This window comes from Epinephelus lanceolatus, chromosome 3, assembly GCF_041903045.1.
Source record: "Epinephelus lanceolatus isolate andai-2023 chromosome 3, ASM4190304v1, whole genome shotgun sequence".
Classification (NCBI taxonomy): domain Eukaryota; kingdom Metazoa; phylum Chordata; class Actinopteri; order Perciformes; family Serranidae; genus Epinephelus; species Epinephelus lanceolatus.
In genome coordinates, this window is record NC_135736.1 from 20,290,380 (window position 1) to 20,312,180 (window position 21,801).

At 39.6% G+C, this 21,801-nt stretch overlaps 1 protein-coding gene across 1 annotated transcript in view; it reads left to right on the forward strand.

Moving 5' to 3' along the window:
* Window positions 1-21,801, forward strand: part of armh3 (armadillo like helical domain containing 3) — a 36,349-nt gene that overhangs the window by 11,965 nt on the left and 2,583 nt on the right. Inside the window, exons 13-25 of the mRNA XM_033624794.2 lie at window positions 431-506; window positions 1,496-1,589; window positions 4,067-4,168; window positions 4,433-4,491; window positions 4,573-4,638; window positions 6,422-6,491; window positions 7,188-7,248; window positions 7,342-7,430; window positions 9,355-9,437; window positions 9,839-9,965; window positions 11,661-11,736; window positions 14,529-14,607; window positions 20,611-20,727. Coding sequence (XP_033480685.2) covers window positions 431-506; window positions 1,496-1,589; window positions 4,067-4,168; window positions 4,433-4,491; window positions 4,573-4,638; window positions 6,422-6,491; window positions 7,188-7,248; window positions 7,342-7,430; window positions 9,355-9,437; window positions 9,839-9,965; window positions 11,661-11,736; window positions 14,529-14,607; window positions 20,611-20,727 — 1,099 coding nt within the window. The remainder of the gene's footprint in view (window positions 1-430; window positions 507-1,495; window positions 1,590-4,066; window positions 4,169-4,432; window positions 4,492-4,572; window positions 4,639-6,421; window positions 6,492-7,187; window positions 7,249-7,341; window positions 7,431-9,354; window positions 9,438-9,838; window positions 9,966-11,660; window positions 11,737-14,528; window positions 14,608-20,610; window positions 20,728-21,801) is intronic.

Sequence of the window (21,801 nt, forward strand, 5' to 3'; positions counted from 1 at the left end):
TTGGTTCGTTTCTCACACCTGTCTCACACCTGAATCCTAAGCACTCTTTTATAAATGAGGCCCCTGGTCCTAAAATTAAGTCAGTGCTAAAAATGCATTTGTTTTCGTAAACAAGGTTTACTGTTGTTTTACATCCGTAATGTCAACTCATTAATCAAAATTAAAATTGAATGTAAAGAAATTTGGAAAATGATGTATGTGTAGTCGAACATATTGTGCAGAACTTAATGACACAGAAAATTAAAAAAGTGACTCTCTGATGCGTTTGTTAATAAACTTTATATAGCAGACTGCCCCTCCACTTGTTTTTTGAGCTTCAGTGAATCAATTCCTGGAGCGCCTTTTCTGTCCAGTTTGTTTTTATTTGAAGATGTGGAGATTTTACTTCATGAAAGTCAAAGCTGACCTCTAACTTCCCTTTCTTTTTAAGGACAAATGAGGCAATTCTGCTGGCACTTTATGAGGCTGTGCACCTTAACCGCAACTTCATCACTGTATTAGCACAGGTAAGCTTCATTACTTCTTCACATAGTGTACACGTGTGCTCACCTGTTTTTCGATGTTATTAAAAATTTAAAGAGAATTGATTTTTTGCTCAGGAGAGATTTGTGGTTGTTCCAGCAATGAAAGAGATGACTTTTTAAGAGCCTGCATAGTTTGAAAACCACAGTGGGTTGAGTTATGAACTAAGATACAAACACTCGGAAGATGATTTTATCAAGTCAGGAGTACTGTAATATTTGGCAAACTTTATTGTTGGCCTTAAACACATTTCTCCAAGCTCACTCTACTTTTGCTGGAAAAAAATCTTTTCTGTTTCTTTGTCTTCTAATCTTCTGTCAGGCTTGGCTTCTGTGATGTGATTTGGCATCTAATGACGTACAAAACTGGAAGATAGTGGATAGAATAGAGGAGGAGACGGACGTTTTTTCCTTTCAGACTGTTTATTGCATTATTTTATCTGTAGATCTCATACGTCAGCAGGAAATGTTGAGATACAGTGATGTTACACTGCTATTAGTACATTTTTCTAAAAGGTGCATGAGATGTGAAAATCGTCTTTCTGCCATTATTCATTTGACTTTGTTTCTTGTACTTTATTATTCCCTGTGGGAACACGCAAATTCAGCGTTGAGCCATCATAAGTAACAAACTGAATGGTGAAGGTTGGTCAGATACAATTAGAGCAGCAGCCACTAACTTCCTTTTGAGGCCATTAAGTCACTGTGCTGATTTTTGCTATGCTGTAATTAAGTATAAATCTCATAAATTAGCAGGCATAATTAGTGAACCATTTTGTGGAAATGTTTTTCCCTGTCAGAAGTAAACACCCCTCCTCCAGTCTCCACTAAATGGCATCATGTTCCTTGCTCTCAGTTCTTATATGAAGTTCCTGCCCAGTCTGCACTGTTGCATTTCCCGGCACATTATGGGACTCAAGTGACATCTTTTTGCTATTAAGGACATTTAACATGTGTTTTCGGTCTATCAACAGAGCCACCCTGAGATGGACATTGCAACCACACCTGTCACCCCTACTCCAACCACACCTACAACACCACTTGGCACAACACCGCCCTCCTTAGACAGTAAGTCAAACACTTTGTAATATTTTTGTTTGGGGAGACAGACTGCCAAAAACTTGAATGTAGTGTCTGTGACATAAACCCATTGATTTCTAAAGGAAATATCTCAAGTGTATATTAGGGTTTACCTTTCACTGACTTCATGTCAGTTTTTGTAGCCACATTATCTGCAGCAGGGAGGATCTGAGGTGGCGCTAGAAAGCAGTGACATGTGAAATTGCAGATCGCAGGGGGGTAATGGTAACTGTGTTTCACCTGGAAGAGTAGAAGAGTGGGTTTAGGCAAAGTAGCAGTCAAATTCAATTAGTCGTGAAACCCTAACTTTTATTTTGGAAAGAAACAAGGGTTATTTCCCATTGACTTCAGAAGTCTGTCAGTGCTTTGTTTTTTTAGAGGCATAGTCTAGTGGTCATCATGGAAACTGCATTTTATAACCTCAAATACTGGCTTCACTGTTCAGCTATAGTGCTGTCTAGCTGAAGGACACTCAGCTTGGGTGGTATCTATATTTTCATACCCTCCTGACAATTCACCAGTATATACAGTACTAATAGTATTGGTGTAAACACCCCCCAGAGCAGCAAGTCTGTTACGTTGCTATGTTCACAATCTCTCTTGGCTTTTTAAGTGTAGCAACCTCAAACCCTACTGTTGCTATTAAACAGAATATTACAAACGTACACCTCCTGAATGCAAGTTTTTCTCTTTCACCAAACTAAGACTAGCTAATATATGAATAAATATTGATTGCCCTGCTAACTCATCATAAAACACTTTATTCACACTTGACAGAAACAAAAGAAAACTCACCAAAACCCTCTTGGTTAATCACTGTTCCAACAACTCTGATTTGGATGAAAATATAAAACACACTGGCTTTACATGCTGTTTTTCCCTACCGTCTCTCTCTGCCATTGCTGCCTGGCTTTTTCTAGTCCTGTCACATTATCCCCACCACTTGCAGTCACCATCTTTCTCAGCTCAGCTGCCTTTTCCATCGATGGAGACTGACCTCTGATGGCACGTGCTGTGCACTACATCAACTTAACACAGCAGCTCTGTATCAGTTTAATAGAAAGAGGAACGTCTATATTTTCGACAGTATTGAGGGTCATACCATCAGGAGTTCAAACATCCTGTTATACTGTAATACCGTGCTACCGCCCAAGCCTCAAGGACACTAGAGCTTAAAGTGAAGAACAGCTTTAACTTCGTCTTGTCAGTTCATAGCCTTTACATATATGCCTTGTACCGCAGCTTTACCTTTAAACAGAATTGGACTAAACTGAAAATGTTAAGTCCATCAAAATACTGAAAGGGGCAGAAAATGGAGTGAAGGATTTCTAAAGCTTTTTGGCATCACAGGTCTCTGCTTCTTTGCCTCCATTTAATCGTGACAGTGTTTTTACATACATTTTTAAAAACCCTCACTCACTCACTGCCTTGAACAGACACACATGCACCCACACCAGCAGCCTTTTCAAATATTCAATAGATTTTTAAGGTGATCTGATAAAAGAGAGGTGCTCACACACAGTGAACAACAAATCTCATGTTGCATTATTGCATTTTAATAATCAGATTATCACAACACCTCACATACTTATTTTTATCTTTTGAACTTCCGTGCATGGCTGTCACTTCAGGTTTTATGGAAAGTGAATGCTATTGCCAGCACATTCAGATGCAGGTCATTTAGCTTGCTACACATGCTGTAACTGTTAAAAGGTGTATGCCTCCATCTCTGGCTACCTTCCATTGCTGTAAACCTAAGAGCCATTTTACGTATGAAATATTAACCTCCAGCTTCAAATACGGATGAATGTTTCACATGCAGTGTGCCATGTCATGGGAGCTTCACCACTAAGAGGGTTAGAAACAGTTGCACACACGTGCCGGGAATCACATGTCAGGAATACACCTTTTTCCTTCCACAGTTCAGCCCCTGTGATGATATCTTTCTTGACAGTGTGAAATCTTCCTTTGGCCCCTGCTGTGATCTGAGGAGGAAGGAAACAGAGTGCGATAGAAATGACTGACTCATCATTTATCCATGAAACAAGCTGTATGTTTCACAGAGCAGAGATTTTTTAAATGGATACAGAAGCTTGCCTACACAACACAGGCTATGGTAGCTACAGTAATGAGACAAATACATCACTTTCTGTAATGGCTGTTATGTGCCTGAATGGGCACTCAGCCTGCCCAAACAAGGGTTTTGTTATTCCTGTTTTTAGACAGTAGTCTTTGAGTCCAGACTCTGGTTTTTGGGACGTCATTATTTATGGAACGACTCACTTGGAACTGATTGCACAGTTTTGTGACTTTAAAGTTTGAGTCATAATTATGGTCTTTCTGTCTGTTTAGTTTATATATACAGTATTTCCTCCTTGTCCATAATAATTAGAGACAATATTGGTTAGAGTTTTATCTGCTGTGATAATGTTTGATTGAGTTTTATTTGTATGTTTGCTGTGTAGTGATGAACAACCCAGAATTGCCTCTGGATCCCAACCTGCAGACCAGCAACCTTCTCATCACCTTCCTCAAGTATGCCTCCATTGTAATGCAGGATACTAAAGGTAAACAGAGACCTTTATGCCTCCTCCTCTTTGTCTCTGTCACTCTACCGTCCTGTAATTCTTCATTCTTTAACTCTTTTTGCTCCACCTGTGTCCTGATGTGTCCTCATGTAATTGTCTGAGACAGCAGTGACAAATAAATGCTGTTCTCTGCAAAACCACAGTTGTTATCACACTTTGTAACATTCATTTGTTTCGGTCACTCCCAAAGTCCTTTGTTTTCTTCTCACCTGTTAAGATTCTCATACTTGTGTGTGTTTGCAGATGAGCATCGACTCAACAGTGCCAGACTGTGCCTAATCATCCTCACCTGCATAGCCGAGGTAGGAGCAGCCACGCTGCTGCAGCATTTGCACCGTCCAAAGATTGACTTTGTTCTGACTTCTCCTCTGTGTGTGTGATAGGACCAGTACGCTGATGCCTTTCTTCATGATGACAATATGAACTTCAGAGTCAATCTCCACAGAATGGTGAGTTTTCTGGTAGCGAGTGAAAGATGACACAAGTGACATTAAAAAGTTGTTAGTGTAGTACACTGACAGTGCAGTGAGAGGCAAACAGCTTTAATGTAGACTTCTAGAGGATTTAAATGGAGTTACTTCAAAGAACAGAATACATCACTATGTGTAATGATCTCTCCTTTCATCTATCCCTCAACCATTACTTTCCCTGCTTTTCATGTCAATCAATCAATCAATCAATCAATTTTATTTATAAAGCCCAATATCACAAATCACAGTTTGCCTCACAGGGCTTTACAGCATACAACATCCCTCTGTCCTTATGACCCTCGCAGCGGATAAGGAAAAACTCTCCAAAAAAAAACCCTTTAACAGGGAAAAAAAAAACGGTAGAAACCTCAGGAAGAGCAACTGAGGAGGGATCCCTCTTCCAGGACAGACAGACATGCAATAGATGTCATACAGAACAGATCAACATGATAAATTAACAGTAATCCATATGACACAGAGAGAGAGAGAGAGAGAGAGAGAGAGAGATGCAGGACAGATGGTAATGACAGTAGCTTACAACAACATTATTGAAAGTAATAATATTATAGTTATACTTCTGGCTACTGTGGTACAATATGTTGAAAGTATGTATTAATATCTGGCAGTATACATGTGTGACAATAGTCATATGTGTATAATAACAGTAGAAGTATTATGACTAATGACTAATGATGGCAGCAGCAGCAGGAGGCATCTGGCAGGACCACAGCAGCAGCACAACCACACACGTCACGCTGTCCAGGCACCGCTGCGATATGAGTACAGATGTACTTGTAAAAAGCAGATTAGAAACCAGGTTACACGTATACATGGCAGATGTATACAGCTGAAAACTAACTAGGGAAATCAGGTTTCTCTAATACTCTACCCCTGATTACAGTAACCAGGCTTCTAGTCTACATGTTGAAATCATCTCACTGAAGAATGCAGACTGTAACCTGTTACTTAAGTTCATGTAAACGCACTGCACGATGAAGACCATGATACTTAATTGTGTTTGCTAAATGTTCCACTTTTATTAGAACTTTTCTAGAAAAAGGGTTTACAAAATTGCACAATTGGCCAAATATTATCAATAAATATATTGTCTTGTACAGTATTTCTTATTTAAATTGTCATATTTGTTTCTAAGATGATGGAAGGAGCCTGAAACTGTGGAGGGAACAAATGATGGAAATTGTTGCATGTGAAAAGATGTTCCTAAGATTGAATTAAACAAATTATATGTGCAAAGAACAACGGGGCAACTTCAGTGGGTAAATAGCCGGAGGAAGCAACCTAACCTTGACAAGAGTCTAATGGTTTGGTTCAGTATATCTGTAACTGTTGGCATGTACTAATGCCCACCATATTAATGTAACCAAATATCTGCCTTTCTTTCATCAGTGTCTGTTTGGTTACTTCCCTCACTTTTATTTTATTTTTATTTTATTTATGTATTTTAAAAAAAAAATATTTATATATATTTTTTTATTTATTTTGATATTCTTTTTTTTTTTAAATAAAACTTTTATTATTTTTTAAATTTATATATTTTATTCTATTTATTATTTGGATTTTTTTTTAAATTTTTTATACATTTTTTATAAAAAATATTTTTATTTATAATTTTTTATTGTATGCATATTTTTTTTTAATAAAAATTACTTCAACTTAAAAAATTGTCATCACTAGCATGTGCACTATAATGTATTTATGCATATTTACATACTGCATATTTAAAATTTGTGTTTTGTTTCAGCCCATGAGGCACAGAAAAAAAGCAGTGGACAAGAACATCCCTTCACGGCCGCTGGTTTGTGCTGTTCTAGGTATGAGGAACATTTATAATTATTGTTTATTTATATAAACCCAAACTGGCTGTCACTCGGATTTTTGATATTTTTGAAAGCTACTTAGTTATCACTTCTGATTTACCTCTCAAGTAATTTCCCATAGTTTCCAGCTACAAACCAGATGTTTATGAAGGTTAGAGCATTCACCAGACTACAATCACAGCTGTCAGAGCTGTGCTTTAGACTTCTTACTTTGTTTGCATTTTTATTTTAAAAAGAAGAGATGATGAGCCAGTGTAATGTATGGATTTTCTTTTTGCCTGTTCTTCATCCGTTATTCAAGGTTGTACAGCCAGCAGTGCCTGTGTACTTAAATGACTCTCAAAAGGTTTATAAAAAAAACATGTTTTACAGATGTTGTTGATTCACATTGTAGATCATATTTAATCGCTGGGCATTTCCCTTCTACTTGGTGAGAGGTGTTTTTTCCTGACATGTTTACTGGTAGTTTTTCCCCCCAGATATCTTTGTTTGTTTTTGTTTTACTGCCTCTCATGCAGTAACTTTTACTACCTAGAAAGAAGACGCATTGATCTTGTTCTCTTTGACTTTGCCTTGATGTTGCATTATTGCAGCCGATATGATATTTGAGTGTTTGTGCAATTTAGTCTTCTGTTTGTGTCCTTCTCACAGTGATTTTTTTCCTGTCTTTGTTTGTTTTCTTTTGTTTAGATCTGATGGTGGAGTTTATTGTCACTCATATGATGAAGGATTTTCCCATGGATTTATACTTGTGAGGACACACAGACATCACACACACATGTTCCTAGTCTCACCCACACACCAGCTCCGTCACCACAATTTGATATGTTTGTTTCCTGTGCAGGCGCTGTGTGCAGATCATCCACAAACTCTTGTGCTATCAGAAGAAGTGCAGAATAAGGTTACACTACACATGGAGAGAGCTCTGGTCAGGTAAAGACACCTCACTTTTTCTTATGCTTCATTTAGAAAAACAAAACAAAACAAAAAAAAAAACAGAATAAGAGCGTAGGCAGGAACTTTTCCCAGGGGACTCAGAAACTTTTGAGGAACTTAAGAACTTGACTTGCATTTTGAGCGGAGGAACAGGAGCTAATATTTATTCCTGTACGATAGTTCCAGGTAAAAATGTTACTGCTGTGGGGGCGCTACTTTCCAACTACAAATTGAGTACTGCTTCATTTGAAAAACAAGGAAGTGCTTGTGTATCGATGTTAGGACAAGAGTTGGTTATTTTCCGTTATTTATTCATTTTAAAAACAGAATTATGCTCTGGTGTGGGCCTCCTAACCTGATTAAAAAAGAACCATAGAAAGAGAGGGAGAATGCGAACAAGCTGACAACATGGATGAATGACAGAGAACTAATGGCTAAAGGAGATAAATAAAACCTAACTTGGGTATAGTTTCACTCTGGTTTTGTTGTAAAACAGATATAAACCATCAATACTCAGCACTACTACTACTACTACTGATATTTTAAAGCCATGGTCGGGGCATCAGTGAGTCAGACAGACTAGACTAACATTCAATTAAACAACCCCTCTGCCTCTTCACTCTCTCTGCTATTATGGGGCGGAGGAGCATGGCAGGTCAACAAGGGGCATGCATTTTGATCACTTTGCTAACAAGAGGGTTGATGTCCCTCCTCTTCCCCCCTCAAATTGCGTACTGATGTGAAACCCACTGGTTTTTAGCTCCCCGTGCAAAGGAAAGGATTCAAGTCTGCCCGTTCTTGAATGAAAGCTCTGTTTTTGATATACATTTTTCTCTCTTTAGAACACGCCATGTGAAAGTAGTTTTCTCTGACTCTCTTTTTTTCGCCCGTGTTTATGTATCTCGCTAACTGACTCACATTGCTAAAGTAGTGCTACAAATGCTGTGCAGGTTAAAATAGAAACACCCCATCAAATTTTGATAATTATCAATAATTTATTGGTTGTAGGTCTGGACCCAGACCACAGTTTATCTGTAAGTGATCTTGAGTGGGATGGAGAGAGATGGGACGTTAACAAGTGTGACACATTTAGGTCATTTTGCTAACAAGGGGGATCGCGTCCCCCCTCAAATTGCCCACTGGTTGTAACTGTACTTTATATGTAAAACGGGAGAATTGAAGGTATACTTTTTTTTAAGCTTCTGCTGATTTATGTGATAAATTTGGAAGTTTTTTGACAGGACATGTTTAAAAATGTTTGATTTGCTGGGCGTCACCTTAAGAGTTGAGTGCTTCTGCAAAACAAAGCCATTTCCCTCCGAAGTCATTGAGCCTGTTGTTTTGGAAATGTATTGCATCATTGAGATTGGATAATGAGTCTCTAAAGAAAGCACAATCCATCCTGGTGGCCTTGTTTTCAGCCCGGTCAACACACAATAGGATAACATTTCAGCTTGTAATGGCCCCATCGCAACTGTGTCTCATTAGAATACAGATTCCTTTAATCAGACCAATAATCAGCTTAATTCCCTGAGTAACACTGACCCTCTCCTCCTGGTGGTGATAATAGCATACCATGAAATAAGACTGGAGAGAAAAAAATGAGCTAAATTAAAGCAATAGATGTGTTTATCTTCTTTCAGCGTGTTGTTGTGCCAGCCTTGGTTGGAGCTTTTTAAATGCTTTTTTTGTGTGCACTCACATTTTGTTTCTTCTTCTGGGTTTTGTTTCCCTCTATTAAAGCTTGTGAAAGGACTTGATTTGGTGTTGAAAGGTTTCCCCCCTCCTGTGTTTCCATTATCTTCCTTAATAAAGAAGCTCACTGAGGAAAGCAGACTGTTGCCATATGCCTCTGCTGCTAGACGACTATCAGCACTCCAGATTATTTCATTAATTTGTGTGCATGTCTTCCTCTGCACAGCTCTCATCAACCTGCTCAAGTTCCTGCTGTCAAATGAGACAACACTGCTGGCCAAGCACAACATCTTTTATCTGGCCTTACTGGTGAGCAACACACACACACACACACACACACACACACACACACAAACTGAAAAATATGCCGACAGCAGCTTGACAGAGTACAGTCCACAATGAAAATGAGTTTCACAGGAAGTGTGTATGATCTTGTAGTAAGAGAAGAGCCAGATGCTGTGTCAGTGGTACTGCTTGCAGCCCAGCTGTGACTGAAATCACACACAAGAGTATGAACTTCTTTTTATTAGTGTGTCTGAGGAGGTAAATGAGGCCAAACAGGCTGTGTACGCAGAAACGGAGGAATTGTAAACTTAATTTCCCTTTAGAAAATTTACTGTATTTGGTTCGTTACACTTTTTTTCTCTTGTTGAGTCCTTTATGTTTGAGAGTGAATGTGTGGGCCAACTCATGTGTGTCTCCTCATCCAGGTAGTGAACCTTTTCAACATGTTCATAACATACGGTGACACGTTCCTGCCCACCTCCAACAGCTACGATGAGCTGTACTATGAAATCGTACGAATGCACCAGGTCTTCGACAACCTCTACTGTATGGGTATGTTAGTAGAAACTTCAGGGTTTAACCTGACTCATTGTATATTCTGATATAAAAAGTTACTCAAATAATTACCAAGTCCGAAATAATAGGCATCACGAAATGTCATGGGAGGTGTAATTACATGTTACTTGGCACAGCTTTGAATAGTCGACTATTCAGTAATCACAGGATCCTGATTTGTCTGCCAATCTCACAGTGAAATGGTGGGAAAGTGGTGGAAAAATATGAGGGTGCCGAATGTCTAATTTTACATAGAATTGCTCGGTTTATCTCAATAAATCATGATGTATAACGTCTTTGTCATGAATGTATTAATCAGAACACTCGTATAAGAACGTAGCATGAGCAGAGTGCTGAATATTTCTTGAATATATGAATGATTCCTTGTCAAAATCAGCAGTGGGAGGCACATAGAAACAGCTGTTTGTGGCTTGTAGCTCTCTTGTTTACTGTCCCCTCTCTGTTGTTTTTCTTCTGTCTGTGGATTGTTATAATGGAGGGGATGGAATTAGGGCAAAAAGTTCTATTTACTACATGTTCTGTCTGTCTGTTGAACTCCTCCGCTCCATTTCAATACTGTGAACAGCACCCCACCTCAACCCAACAAACAGCACAGGATGGAACATGTCCTATTATAAAATAAATTCCTATGCCAAGCAAAGAAGACAAACTGTTTAGTCAGCTATTGAAGTTGTTTTGTCTGGTGAGAAAAGAAAAACATGATTTGATGTACCATTGACAGTAGGAAACACTTCGGATTTGACTATGTAAATTTGTAGTCGGGGACACACGTACCTGTTGTAGTTTAAGTCACTGATGAATTTCAGTGTTGTCACTTTTTTTGTCAGTTTTTAACCAATCAATGTTGAGCTACCATTGACAAAACTTTACACATTCAAGTGTTCTACATGGTTCCCACGGTTATGGAAAACCTGGAAAAATCATGGAATTCCACAGTCTTGTAGTCGCAAATTTACTTTCTGTAGCTGCCGACGTAAAGTAGCTCTAATATGCAGTGGTGCATGACAGTGTTTTGCTCACCATCATGTACGTTTTCTCCTCGCATTCTGTCTCTACCTCCATGTATGCTGGCTAGCTGGAATTATGTTTGAATAGAATTTGAATCTGATATGTTTGAATAACACTGCAGGAAAAATGGGGCAAGAAAAATAATTTTGTGACAGTGTGATTTGACATGTTTTCATAACTATGCCCCCACTGATACTTTAAAATGTGCCACATTAAAATGGAGCAATTGACATGGGCAGCCTAGGGCAAACAGTTGTCACTTGGAGTGCCAGTGTGCACTTTAGTTATGCTTCAACTGTTCTGAAAGTAGAGCGTGGTAGTTTGAAGGTACAAAGCACTCTTTTTTATTTTTATTTTTTAACAAATCAACCAACTGGCCAACCAAACTGTGAGGTGTCACTTCCCCCACTCTGGGAGGTCTACTGCTCTGTGTCTGCAGACCACCTATGATAATATAATGAATATTTGGAGTAAAGTCTTGTTTGAGTCATACATTGTAATGGGTCATGTAAATTTGGTTATGGGTCCTTGAAAAGTCAGGGAAATGTTTTAAACATTTGTAGGAACTGTGGTTCTAGCCTTCCCTTATTGCCCTAAATGTGACAGATGAAAAGAGATGTGGCAGTACGTGTGCATGTAACTCTGTCTTTCTCTGCCTCCCAGTTCTGAGAGTATCAACCAACACGGGCCAGTGGAAGGAGGCAGCCAGCAAAGTCACGCATGCCCTCGTCAATGTTCGGTAAAAACACACACACGCACACACACCCACACACACACACACACACACACACACACACACACACACACACTCTTTCAACACACAAATACTGTATCCTAAGAAGGAGAAAAGAGTCATATTGGATTGAAGGGAATCACAAATAAGAATGTAATGGAGAAAGGTCAAAATAAAGTGAATGAAGTTAAGTCTTTGGAGCTATAATTTAGGTTCTCCATCCCCAGCCTATTCCCCTCCCTCCACTTCCTCCCCAGGCCCCTCTATTCAGTCATATTTAAGCCTTTATCTCCTCCACCCTGCTCCACTCCACAGACACACTCTATTTGATCTCTCTCTTTCCTCCTCCATCGTCTCTGAGGAGTTGATCGCTGAGGTCACCCTGGCTTGGAGGCCCCTGAGGGCACCCATACCAGCGGGATACTCCCCAAGGATTCACCCACTACACCGGGCTCCTGATGGAGCTGACTCCACTGCTTGCATAGGCAGTCACAAAGGCTGAAGGGAGGGCGGGGAAGAGGAAGATTAAATGAGTAATACTTGAAAGAATATATGAATAAATGAATGAATCGGAGAGGAATGGTGTTGAAATTAACTCAAATGAAGGGACCAATTCCATTTTACTCCCATCAGTTCATTCCTCCATACGCTGGCTTCCCACACGTAAACGACAACTGAATTTTTGTCACTATAATTTATTTGATATATGACGTACTCTAAGCCAGTTCAAAATAAGCCATTTCATCTCTCGGCTGTGCTTATTGCATCAGCTTATATCTGAGCTATAAAGCAGTTTATTTCATGGAAATGAATGCTAATGCTGGAGAAGATTGCCTCTGAATTTACATCTGAAATTCCCTGGTGTGCTCACACAATAAGAAGGAGGCATTGAGGTGGAATTGAATAGGAGTGAATAGAAGGTAGTTTTGGTGTTAAACAGCCTCTCTGTAACTCGGGTGTTTAGAACTTTGCTTGTCAAATATCTTGTAAAAATTACCAGCTATAGACCTTCACACCTTGAATATTGTTTTGTTATTGGTTTGCACCTAATCTAGAAGTTAAACAGCCTCTCTAGAAAGCCACACACACGTTAAAGACCCCTGTCACCACATGCCTTTGTGTATTTGTGTTCTGGGGCTGTTTTTCATGGTTTGGGGTCGGAGCCTCACTCCAGCTGAACTTTTATCTCCAGTCTTTTGAAATCCCAATATAATAATATTTTAGATTACATCCACACTAAACCATCTAATTCTCATTACAGATTTTTATGTAGCTGTTGTCAGACAAAGAAACAAAACTGAAATAAGGATGTGAATACGGCTTATAAACACTGTTGGGATGAACTGGAACGCAGACTGTGAGGCCTTATCGGCCAACATGGCCAACGTCACTAATGCTCTTGTGGCTAAAATGGAGAAAATCCCTGCAGTCAGGTTCCAAAATCTGGTCTTAAGTCTTCCCAAAAGACGATTAATGCTCATGGTTTTGGAATGAGATTTTTAACAATTGCATATGTCTGTAATGTTCGGGTGTGCACGTAGTGTTGGCAGTGTAGTATACGTCCCATTCTTGGACTTTAAAGATCCCCTCCACTCAAAAACATGTCCTCTGTAGTGTCTGACCTTGACTATACTGACTTGTATCTATGCCAAGTTTTTCACTAGAGACACATTCCTTACATTCCTCTACTGAAGGGGGTGATGTCTGTGCACAGGATAGATTTGGTACATCACTGATTCAAAAGTCAGTCACTGTCTAATATGCAAATGCCAAACCTGAAACCTCCAGTGCAGAGCTGACATGTCAGTACAGAGAGCAGAGTTTACATTAGCACAGTGAAAGTTTTGACAGCAAACATGGTAGAGTGTGCAGTTATTGGATGTAAACCGGACCAATGTGAACACATGGCATCACTGAAGCAGATACTATTGTATGTTTCACAGCTGCTAACACAAACAACATAACTACACTTACCATTCTGTTATGTCCACTAGATGCCAATTAAGGTGCACAACAGACTCCTCATCCGAGTCTGACTCATGGATGTATAATGAGGACTGGCAGTAGTGTTAGAGGCGGTACCCCGTTCAATCTTACGAAAATTGGCCAAGGCCAAGACCAAAAATGATCAGCTGATCATAAAAAAATACTTTGATAATCAACCCTGAGAGCACGTGCACTTGAGACTTTCACTGGTCTAGCTGGCTACTTCTGGTTTAGCACTTGTGAACTTGAATGGGCATAAAATGATTCAATCATGCACTTTCCAAATATTATCGGACCAATTGGATCAAATTCCAAGAAGTGAAACGAATCATTTCATGAGGGCTGTGATGCTCAAAAAAATGTATCCAGTGATTTACAGACCTCTCTATCGCCATGTAAGTCAATGGGAAAAAGTCTTTTTGGGCCATGGGACATGACATGATGGTGTAATTACACTGTTTGGCCACTAGTGAAATTGGTTTCAAAGCCTGACACACTTCCTGGGCACCAGGTGTGACTGAGACTCAAACGTGTGGCTGAATCTCTCTGATGTTTCCTCTAACGCTAACCATCTTGATGCACACTGCGCACTGGTCAGCCTATTTCTAGTAGCTATGGTGTGTGAGGCGGAGGCCAAATCCATAATTTTTTAATGAGAGAGAAATAGTAACTCTGTGTGTTCAGGCCCTTTTCATAGTTCTTTAAACTTAATTAACCATGTTTAATGAAATATGACCCATAGCAGAGTATTTCTACACTTTAAAGTGTTTCAAAGGGGAGAAAAACTCTGCTGTTTGTGTTTTGTCTTCCAGGGCCATCATCAACCATTTTAACCCCAAGATTGAGTCGTACGCTGCTGTGAACCACATCTCCCAGCTGTCAGAAGAACAGGTAAGCACAGCATGCCTTTTATTCTGCACGCTGACTAAAAGTTGCACGTAAATAAAAACAAACTTCAGCAGCATCTCTGGGCCATTTGGGTGAAACTCCACTGAAACATCACTCTTGTCATTTCAAAAGTAAATCTTATGAATTTTTTAGTGCACAATGGAAAAACACTCAGTACTTTGAAAGTGTTTGAGACGGGCCTCACTGCATTTTATTTTGAAAGAATGCCTATTCATCAAGAAGTAGTTACAGTGATGTGGCAGAGATGGATGACTCAGACATGGCTTATTGGGATGAGACACCTAGACGAGCAGTTGTTATCACACACCACTGAGCTTAAAGCTCATCGTGGCTGATTCACTGCGCACAGTTCAGGCAGCCGGGGGGACCCTGTGTACAACAAATATGAAGCTTTTTACACTGTACACAACAGATGGTGACATACACACGTCAGGTCCATTCCAACAGCTTTAATAATTTTCTCCTAAACACCTTTTACTATACTTTTAAAGGAAACATCCCATTTTTTAATTCTGATTATAGATTCATGTATTTGAAATACAGTAAATGTCACAGTGTCTCAGATGTCTGCGGCCTACTTCTCTGCAAACACAAACACTGAGTGAAATTAAGTCAATAAGCAACTGGACAACTTCTGAAACACTGAGTTAGTCCTTCATCATTACAGGAAAAACTTAAGTCTGTAAGGAGGCTGAACTTCCCTGATACGAGCTCTTTGAGCTTCACTTAAGACTTTATCACTTATGTCAAATTGGTGAGGATAGGAAAACAGCCAGAAGAGTCCTTTTTTTTACAAGCTGATAAGAGAGTGATGGATTTGGTCATTATTCTCCCCAATTACCTCTCTGCTTTTATCTGCCAGATTTATTCACAACAAAGAGGGAAGGCAGAAGTTGGCTTTGGTGTGTATGAGCAGACAGTGATATGAACACAACTCTCGTTAGATAAAGTAACTTTGTTTTTGATCATTGGTAATTTTGAGCAGACGTCTGTAACATTAGTAGTCGGGTCTATGGATCATTGTCAGCTTATGTTTTGCGAATACAAAAGTTGCGGTGTTTTTTGTCCGTCTGAGGCCTGTACCTTGAAGCAGGATTTGGAGAAACAGAGCTTCTAACAAACAAATCATTTACACACTAAATGCATGAGATGTTAGCAGGATTTTAACTCATGCAAAGTTTATTTTAGTCCGCAGTGATTGTGTTGCTATTTTTACAATCTGAAACCATCACTGCAGCTCAGAATAATATGAGACATCTGTGTGATGAGAACTAGGAAAAAAGCTAATATTTTATTAGAAAAATAATCTTCACACTGTTAAATGGCTCCAGTTATTATAAATGCAACATTCGGTCAGATAGACCTCATCAGTCATTAACTAGGCTACTCTTCCAACCTTTACTGCGATAGCAAAAACAGTCATTACTTTTAAGTGTTTTATATGATATATCCATTATCATACAACTAAATAGCAAAAAATACTCTATACTAATATCACATATAGACCTACAAGTAATTAAAGACTCAGCTGGCAGTGAATTTTTATAGTATTTTCTATGTTTCTACATCTTCTGTTTTAAGATTACAGAGTATTGTTTACATCCCATGCCACTGATATTTTACTGTCTCACAGTCCCAGACACTTTCAGTACTATGTCATCTCATATTATATGAAGCAGCCTACTTCAATCAACATCAAAACCCCATCATAGCAGATAGTATTGTATGTTTCTCAACCATTTACGTTGTGTCAGCCACAGCTAGTTAGCCTATAAGCTAACAAACAGCATAAACAAATAAAAGATGCTAATGCTACGACGCTTAACTTTCTGATACGTCTGCTAGCTGCTGATTTTTGTGCACAGCAGACTCCTCATCTGAGTTTGGGTCCGATGAGGTTAAAATGGCTGAATCTCTCCGATGTTTCCTCTAAATGCTAGCGTTAGCCATCTTTATACGCACTGCTCTGTCACCAGTGGGCAAGGCAGAGACCAGATCCAGAATTTCTCAATGAGGGAATTTCTTTCTGCTTTTTCATTAACTTTGTAAAATATTAACCATAGCAGAGTATTATTATATACTTGCATCTGGAGCATAGACTGTATAATCAAGATGGACGACATGACAGCTCCCCCAAAAGAGAAGCCAAAACATCTTGATTGTCCTCTGGCCAGATCCAGAGTTTCTTAATGAGGGAGAGGGAGTAGATGTTCTCTGTGCCCCTTTTGAAAGTTTTTATGCCTGCGCATCAGCAGAGCTGTGGTTGGAGAAATTTTGTTTTCAAGTTCTCTGCACGTCAGTATATGCATCCGTGAACGTGATACCTCAAGAACCCCCTGAGGGAATTTCCTCAAATTTGGCACAAACATCTGGTTGTACTTAAGAATATATTGATTAGATTTTAATGGTCAAAGTCAAAGTTCGCTGTGACCTCACACAACATGTTTCTGGCCATAACTCAAGAGTTCATATGCTAATTATAGCAAAACTTCACACGAATGTTGAATATTAAAATGATGATGTGATGACATTTTATTTTATATTCACTGTGACATCATAATGTTCTGCAAAAACACTTTAATGGCCATTACTCAAGGTCATATCTCAGGAACAGAGGGGGAGACATTTGGTTGGATACTGAGTTGATGATACTAATCTGTGCTGATTGTATAGATCCTCTGTGCTGCCAGGTTGAAGATGTGTGTGACGTATCCACGTTTTAGAATTCGTAGCATCTTTGCAGCAACATTCATAGCCTATTTGAAACATTGTCCAATTTGATGGCTACATATGAGTCTGGACAGACATGGATGTAAACTCAAACTGCAACATGACTGATTCGTGGGGGCATACAACAGCAAGGTGGTACTCATAGCTTTTAACTGTAATGTGGGAAAACCATGTCAACAAAATATTAGTTTAAGTATATACTTTAAGACATGTCTGTAAGGGCACTTAAGGATAAATTGATGATTAGACCAGAGACATAGAATCTGTCATATTAACAGTATTTCATCGAAGTTCTTGTTTTTTCTGCTCCTAGAAATAATAAAAAACAGTCCCTCTGGGAGACCTTTGGTGGCTCAGGGTGTGAGGTGCAGATCATTGAACACAATGTTTGTGTCCAACTGCTCTCTACCCTCATTTCCTGTCATCTCCCCGCTATCGCCTGCAAACAAATGACTCCCAAAATACACCTTTAAATAAACAGTCCTTTTGAAGCACTGAAAAAAAATCATAAATGTAGGTCGGATTTTCAGAGAGAGAATTGAGTGAACCGTATCAAGAGCTTTCAACTGAACAAAAGGCAAGTTTCATTTTAGCTCAGGCTGAAGAAAATAATGCTCACAGCAAATGGACACAAAAGGTAAAGACTGGTGTAAATTCATCCCAAAAAATACCCTGTTGCGTCTTGCATCCCAGTGATGAGCAGAGTGCACGCAAGCCCGTATTACGGACAGAATGGAGGTAGAGATTAAACTTTCCATTGAGGGACATTAAGGTTGTCACTTGTTCAGATGAAGCTCTTTGTTTTTCTCCTGTGTGCCTCTCTCCTCATCTTTAAATGAAGTGTGCAACCTTGCATTTCTTTTGACACAGTGCGCAACACACATGCAGTAACACAGTAAACACCTGCACTCCCGCCTACAGCGTCTTCATTCTCCATAGTGACACGAGAAGATGGATGGCCTCCAGAAACAAGCTGCATTGAAATGAGCTGCTGTACTCTCTGTCTGTCAGTCTGTCTCTCACAAACAATACAATATTAGTCAAGACACACTTCAGCACACACGCAGGACTTCTTTTGTACTTGCGCTTCAAGATAAACACGACGACAACTGCGTGCGCACAATCTAAGCAATATCTGCTTAGTGATGCAGAAAGTAGCTCAGCTGAGACGACTGTGTGCGGGCAAAATGCTGAACCAAACACTTATCATCCCTGTCTTTGGGAAAACAGCATGTGGTAAAGGTTACATTCTTTCTCTGTCTTCTCTTGACTTTTCTTTAATCCTCCATTTACTTTATTATTTTTTTTGCATCTAACCAGTTTGTCACAGCTCATGAGTACTCCCCCTCCTCCTTCCGTCTTTTCCATTCACCACCAGTGAGAAAAACACACACACATTAGTTGAGGTTACCATTCAAACCTACCTCCACATTTCCACAGAGAGAGGAGGGTGATGGAGAGCTGTGAGGGAGAAGGAGGCAGAGAGAGAGATATGGGTATGAATTTTTCATCAGTATACCATCAGAGGTTGAAATAAAAACAACAGCACTTTTTTTTCCCTGAGCGGAGCTGTAGATTTATTAGACGAAAATGAAAGGACAAAGAATGTTTTCCCCTCTATTAATAAATTTGAAAATGATGAATTCAGCTGTACAGTAGATATATACTACCAGAGCTAAAGGAGAATGTGTACGTGTTGCGTGTGACTACTGGTAGTTTAACATCTTTGTGTTAATGTGGATAAAAGCTGGACTTGCTTGAGAGGAGCTTGTTGATAGAGCTTCTCTGGGAAGCATGACAAAGTGCGGCTCATGCATCTCATTGTGAATGTTTCATGCTGTGTGGAGTGTTGCAGGGACATTAATAAAATAATGCAAAAGGTCTGCTTAGGGGCTATTTCACGGCTGAATGGGGGGATGGCAGGGGTGGAAGTGTGGAGAATCTCTGCATAATTACCTCTGATTTCAGCTCACCTTCTTATCTCAGCTGGACTCTACTTCAGGCATGTGTGTCCTGTGCACTTATTACCATGGTATTCAGTCACTCACTCACCATACTGCACATGCTTGATTGTATTCGTACTGTGACCTTAAAATGATGAAGTGAGTCCTTCCCAAAGCAAAAATGCCCTCATTGTGAAACTCTGTAAAGGCTCAGACACACCAAACCAACAGCAAAGAACTAGTGGCGACGAAAGGCCGACTGTTGGTGGTATCTTGGCCAGAAAGTTGCACTGGAACACACCGCCAAGACTGCAGCTAATGGCCAACTAGCACACACTTTATGCACCTGCGTTAGAGGAAATAACTCTCCATACTACCTGGTGGCAGTTGTCTGTATACATCATTAAAAAAGAGAAACCAGAAGACAGATAGGATGGATTCAAGATGCTACTTAGCCAGTTAGTACATTAACAACACAGCCTGATGCTAAAAAAATAAGACTTATCTTTCGCAACAAGTTTGTTTTGATCTCATGCCCTCTTTACTTTAGCCATTTGTTTACTTTCCTCACTTCTGTTTCTCTTCTTGTGCGCTAAACTGAGCTGCCAATCAGAGTGACTTCACTCACTGATGGGTTCTGCTGGGTCCGACGCCATTTCAACATGCTGAATTGGCGGAAAAACAGCTGACAAAGACCCAACTACTGCCAATGATGCAGGACATGGCACAAAAACTAGGCCAACAGACGCTCACCAACGGTCCAAGATTGACCGATGGCTGACCCTCAGCTTGTTGTGCCTGGGTCCTAAAGTCTTAACTAAATCTCATTGGTACTTACTGTAAGAGACACAAACAGCGGCTCAATTTTATAACGGATTCAAGACCAGTCTGCTCATCTGAGGATTAAAAACGTCATTAAATGTCCACTGTAAGATAAACCTAACAGAGTTGTAGCTAATGGTGGACAATTTTGTGGAGATACGGGACAAAACAAGTAAAAAAGCAAAAGAAAATGCTGAAAAAAAATCAGAGGACAGATGTGTCCCTTTATCCGAACAACCAGTCACATCCATGGTAATAGAGTTGACCCAGACAGTCAGCACTGGAAATAACATGTAAAGGAACCAGATTGAACCAGATCATGATCCCTCATGAATAAAGATGTTGTAATAAAGTATTAAACACTAATTAATATTTGACTGTTCGCTGACTATTCAACTCAAGTGTTCACTGTGTGATGCCTTAACCGTTCTGTATTATGGAGTTAAGCAACACGTTCATTTCCTGTTTCCGTCATCTGTCACCCTGCTAGGTGTTGGAGGTGGTTCGGTCCAACTACGACACACTGACGCTCAAACTGCAGGATGGTTTGGACCAGTTTGAGAGGTACTCGGAGCAGCCCAAAGAGGCTGCCTTCTTCAAGGAGCTGGTAAGTCCGAGGCAGCGTATTGTGTGACAGCTGAGAAAATGCTTCCTGTAATAGACTTTAAACAGAAATTACCACCAGAGTCCCCCCTGAGTAAGTAAAGAAAAAAAAAGTTAATCTTTGCAAATTAGATTTTTAAATCCAAATTTTAACCTGGACTTGTTTAACATTGGTGGATTATTTTCACATTTTCTTTTAAATAGTGAAACACATTTAACAGATTTAAATTCTCAGTATGTAATTTCTGCGGCTAAGGGTCTCTCAATCAAAACAATAACAAAAGACCCGACTTTCATTACGTCGTCAAGTAGCATAGGGATCATGGGAGTTGTTGTTATTATTGTTGAACAACCCCCATTGCTGATGAAAGTCTATTTGAGGTGACTCAGGCAGACATCATGTTCACGTTTGGTTAGCTTGTAAGTTTGCACTTTATGGCAACAGCTTCAACGACAGAATGCGCAGTCGGCATTAAATACTTGTGCTCCATCATGAGTGAGCAATACAAACAGTAGTAAACAATAGAGGGACTTGCAACTTCCTTCCTCACTCATATTATGTCACGAATCATCTGGTGTTCCTCATGTTTAATCGGAAGTTAGAGCGCTTGAGTGTGTAAAGTTTAGGCTGTAAGATACCACTGACCGGTGGCCAAATGAAACAAACCATTACCTTAAATCAGTGCTTCCCAACTGGTCCAGCCACAGGGTCCAGATTTCTCCTTAGTCATTAATTCAAGGTCCACAAAGTTAAATATATTCTGTGTCAGACTTGGATTTGGCAATGCCGTCGAGCTAGTTTGCTGCCTCTGTTAAGTAGCTGTCTGTAATTCACTCACTCTACAACAGGAAACAGCACTTCAGAATAAAAGCTAGTGCTGGAAATTCACTGTATTTCAAAATAAAGTGTTTTCTATAAAACTTGACACATTCACAAGTTACCTGCGGTCCATTCAGAATGGACTTGCGACCCACCAGTTGGGAACCACTGCCTTACATGAAGTTAGATTTTGCTCAGTTTGAACATTGTTGGAAACATTTGGGATAATTAAATACATAACTCAACAAAATCTATAAC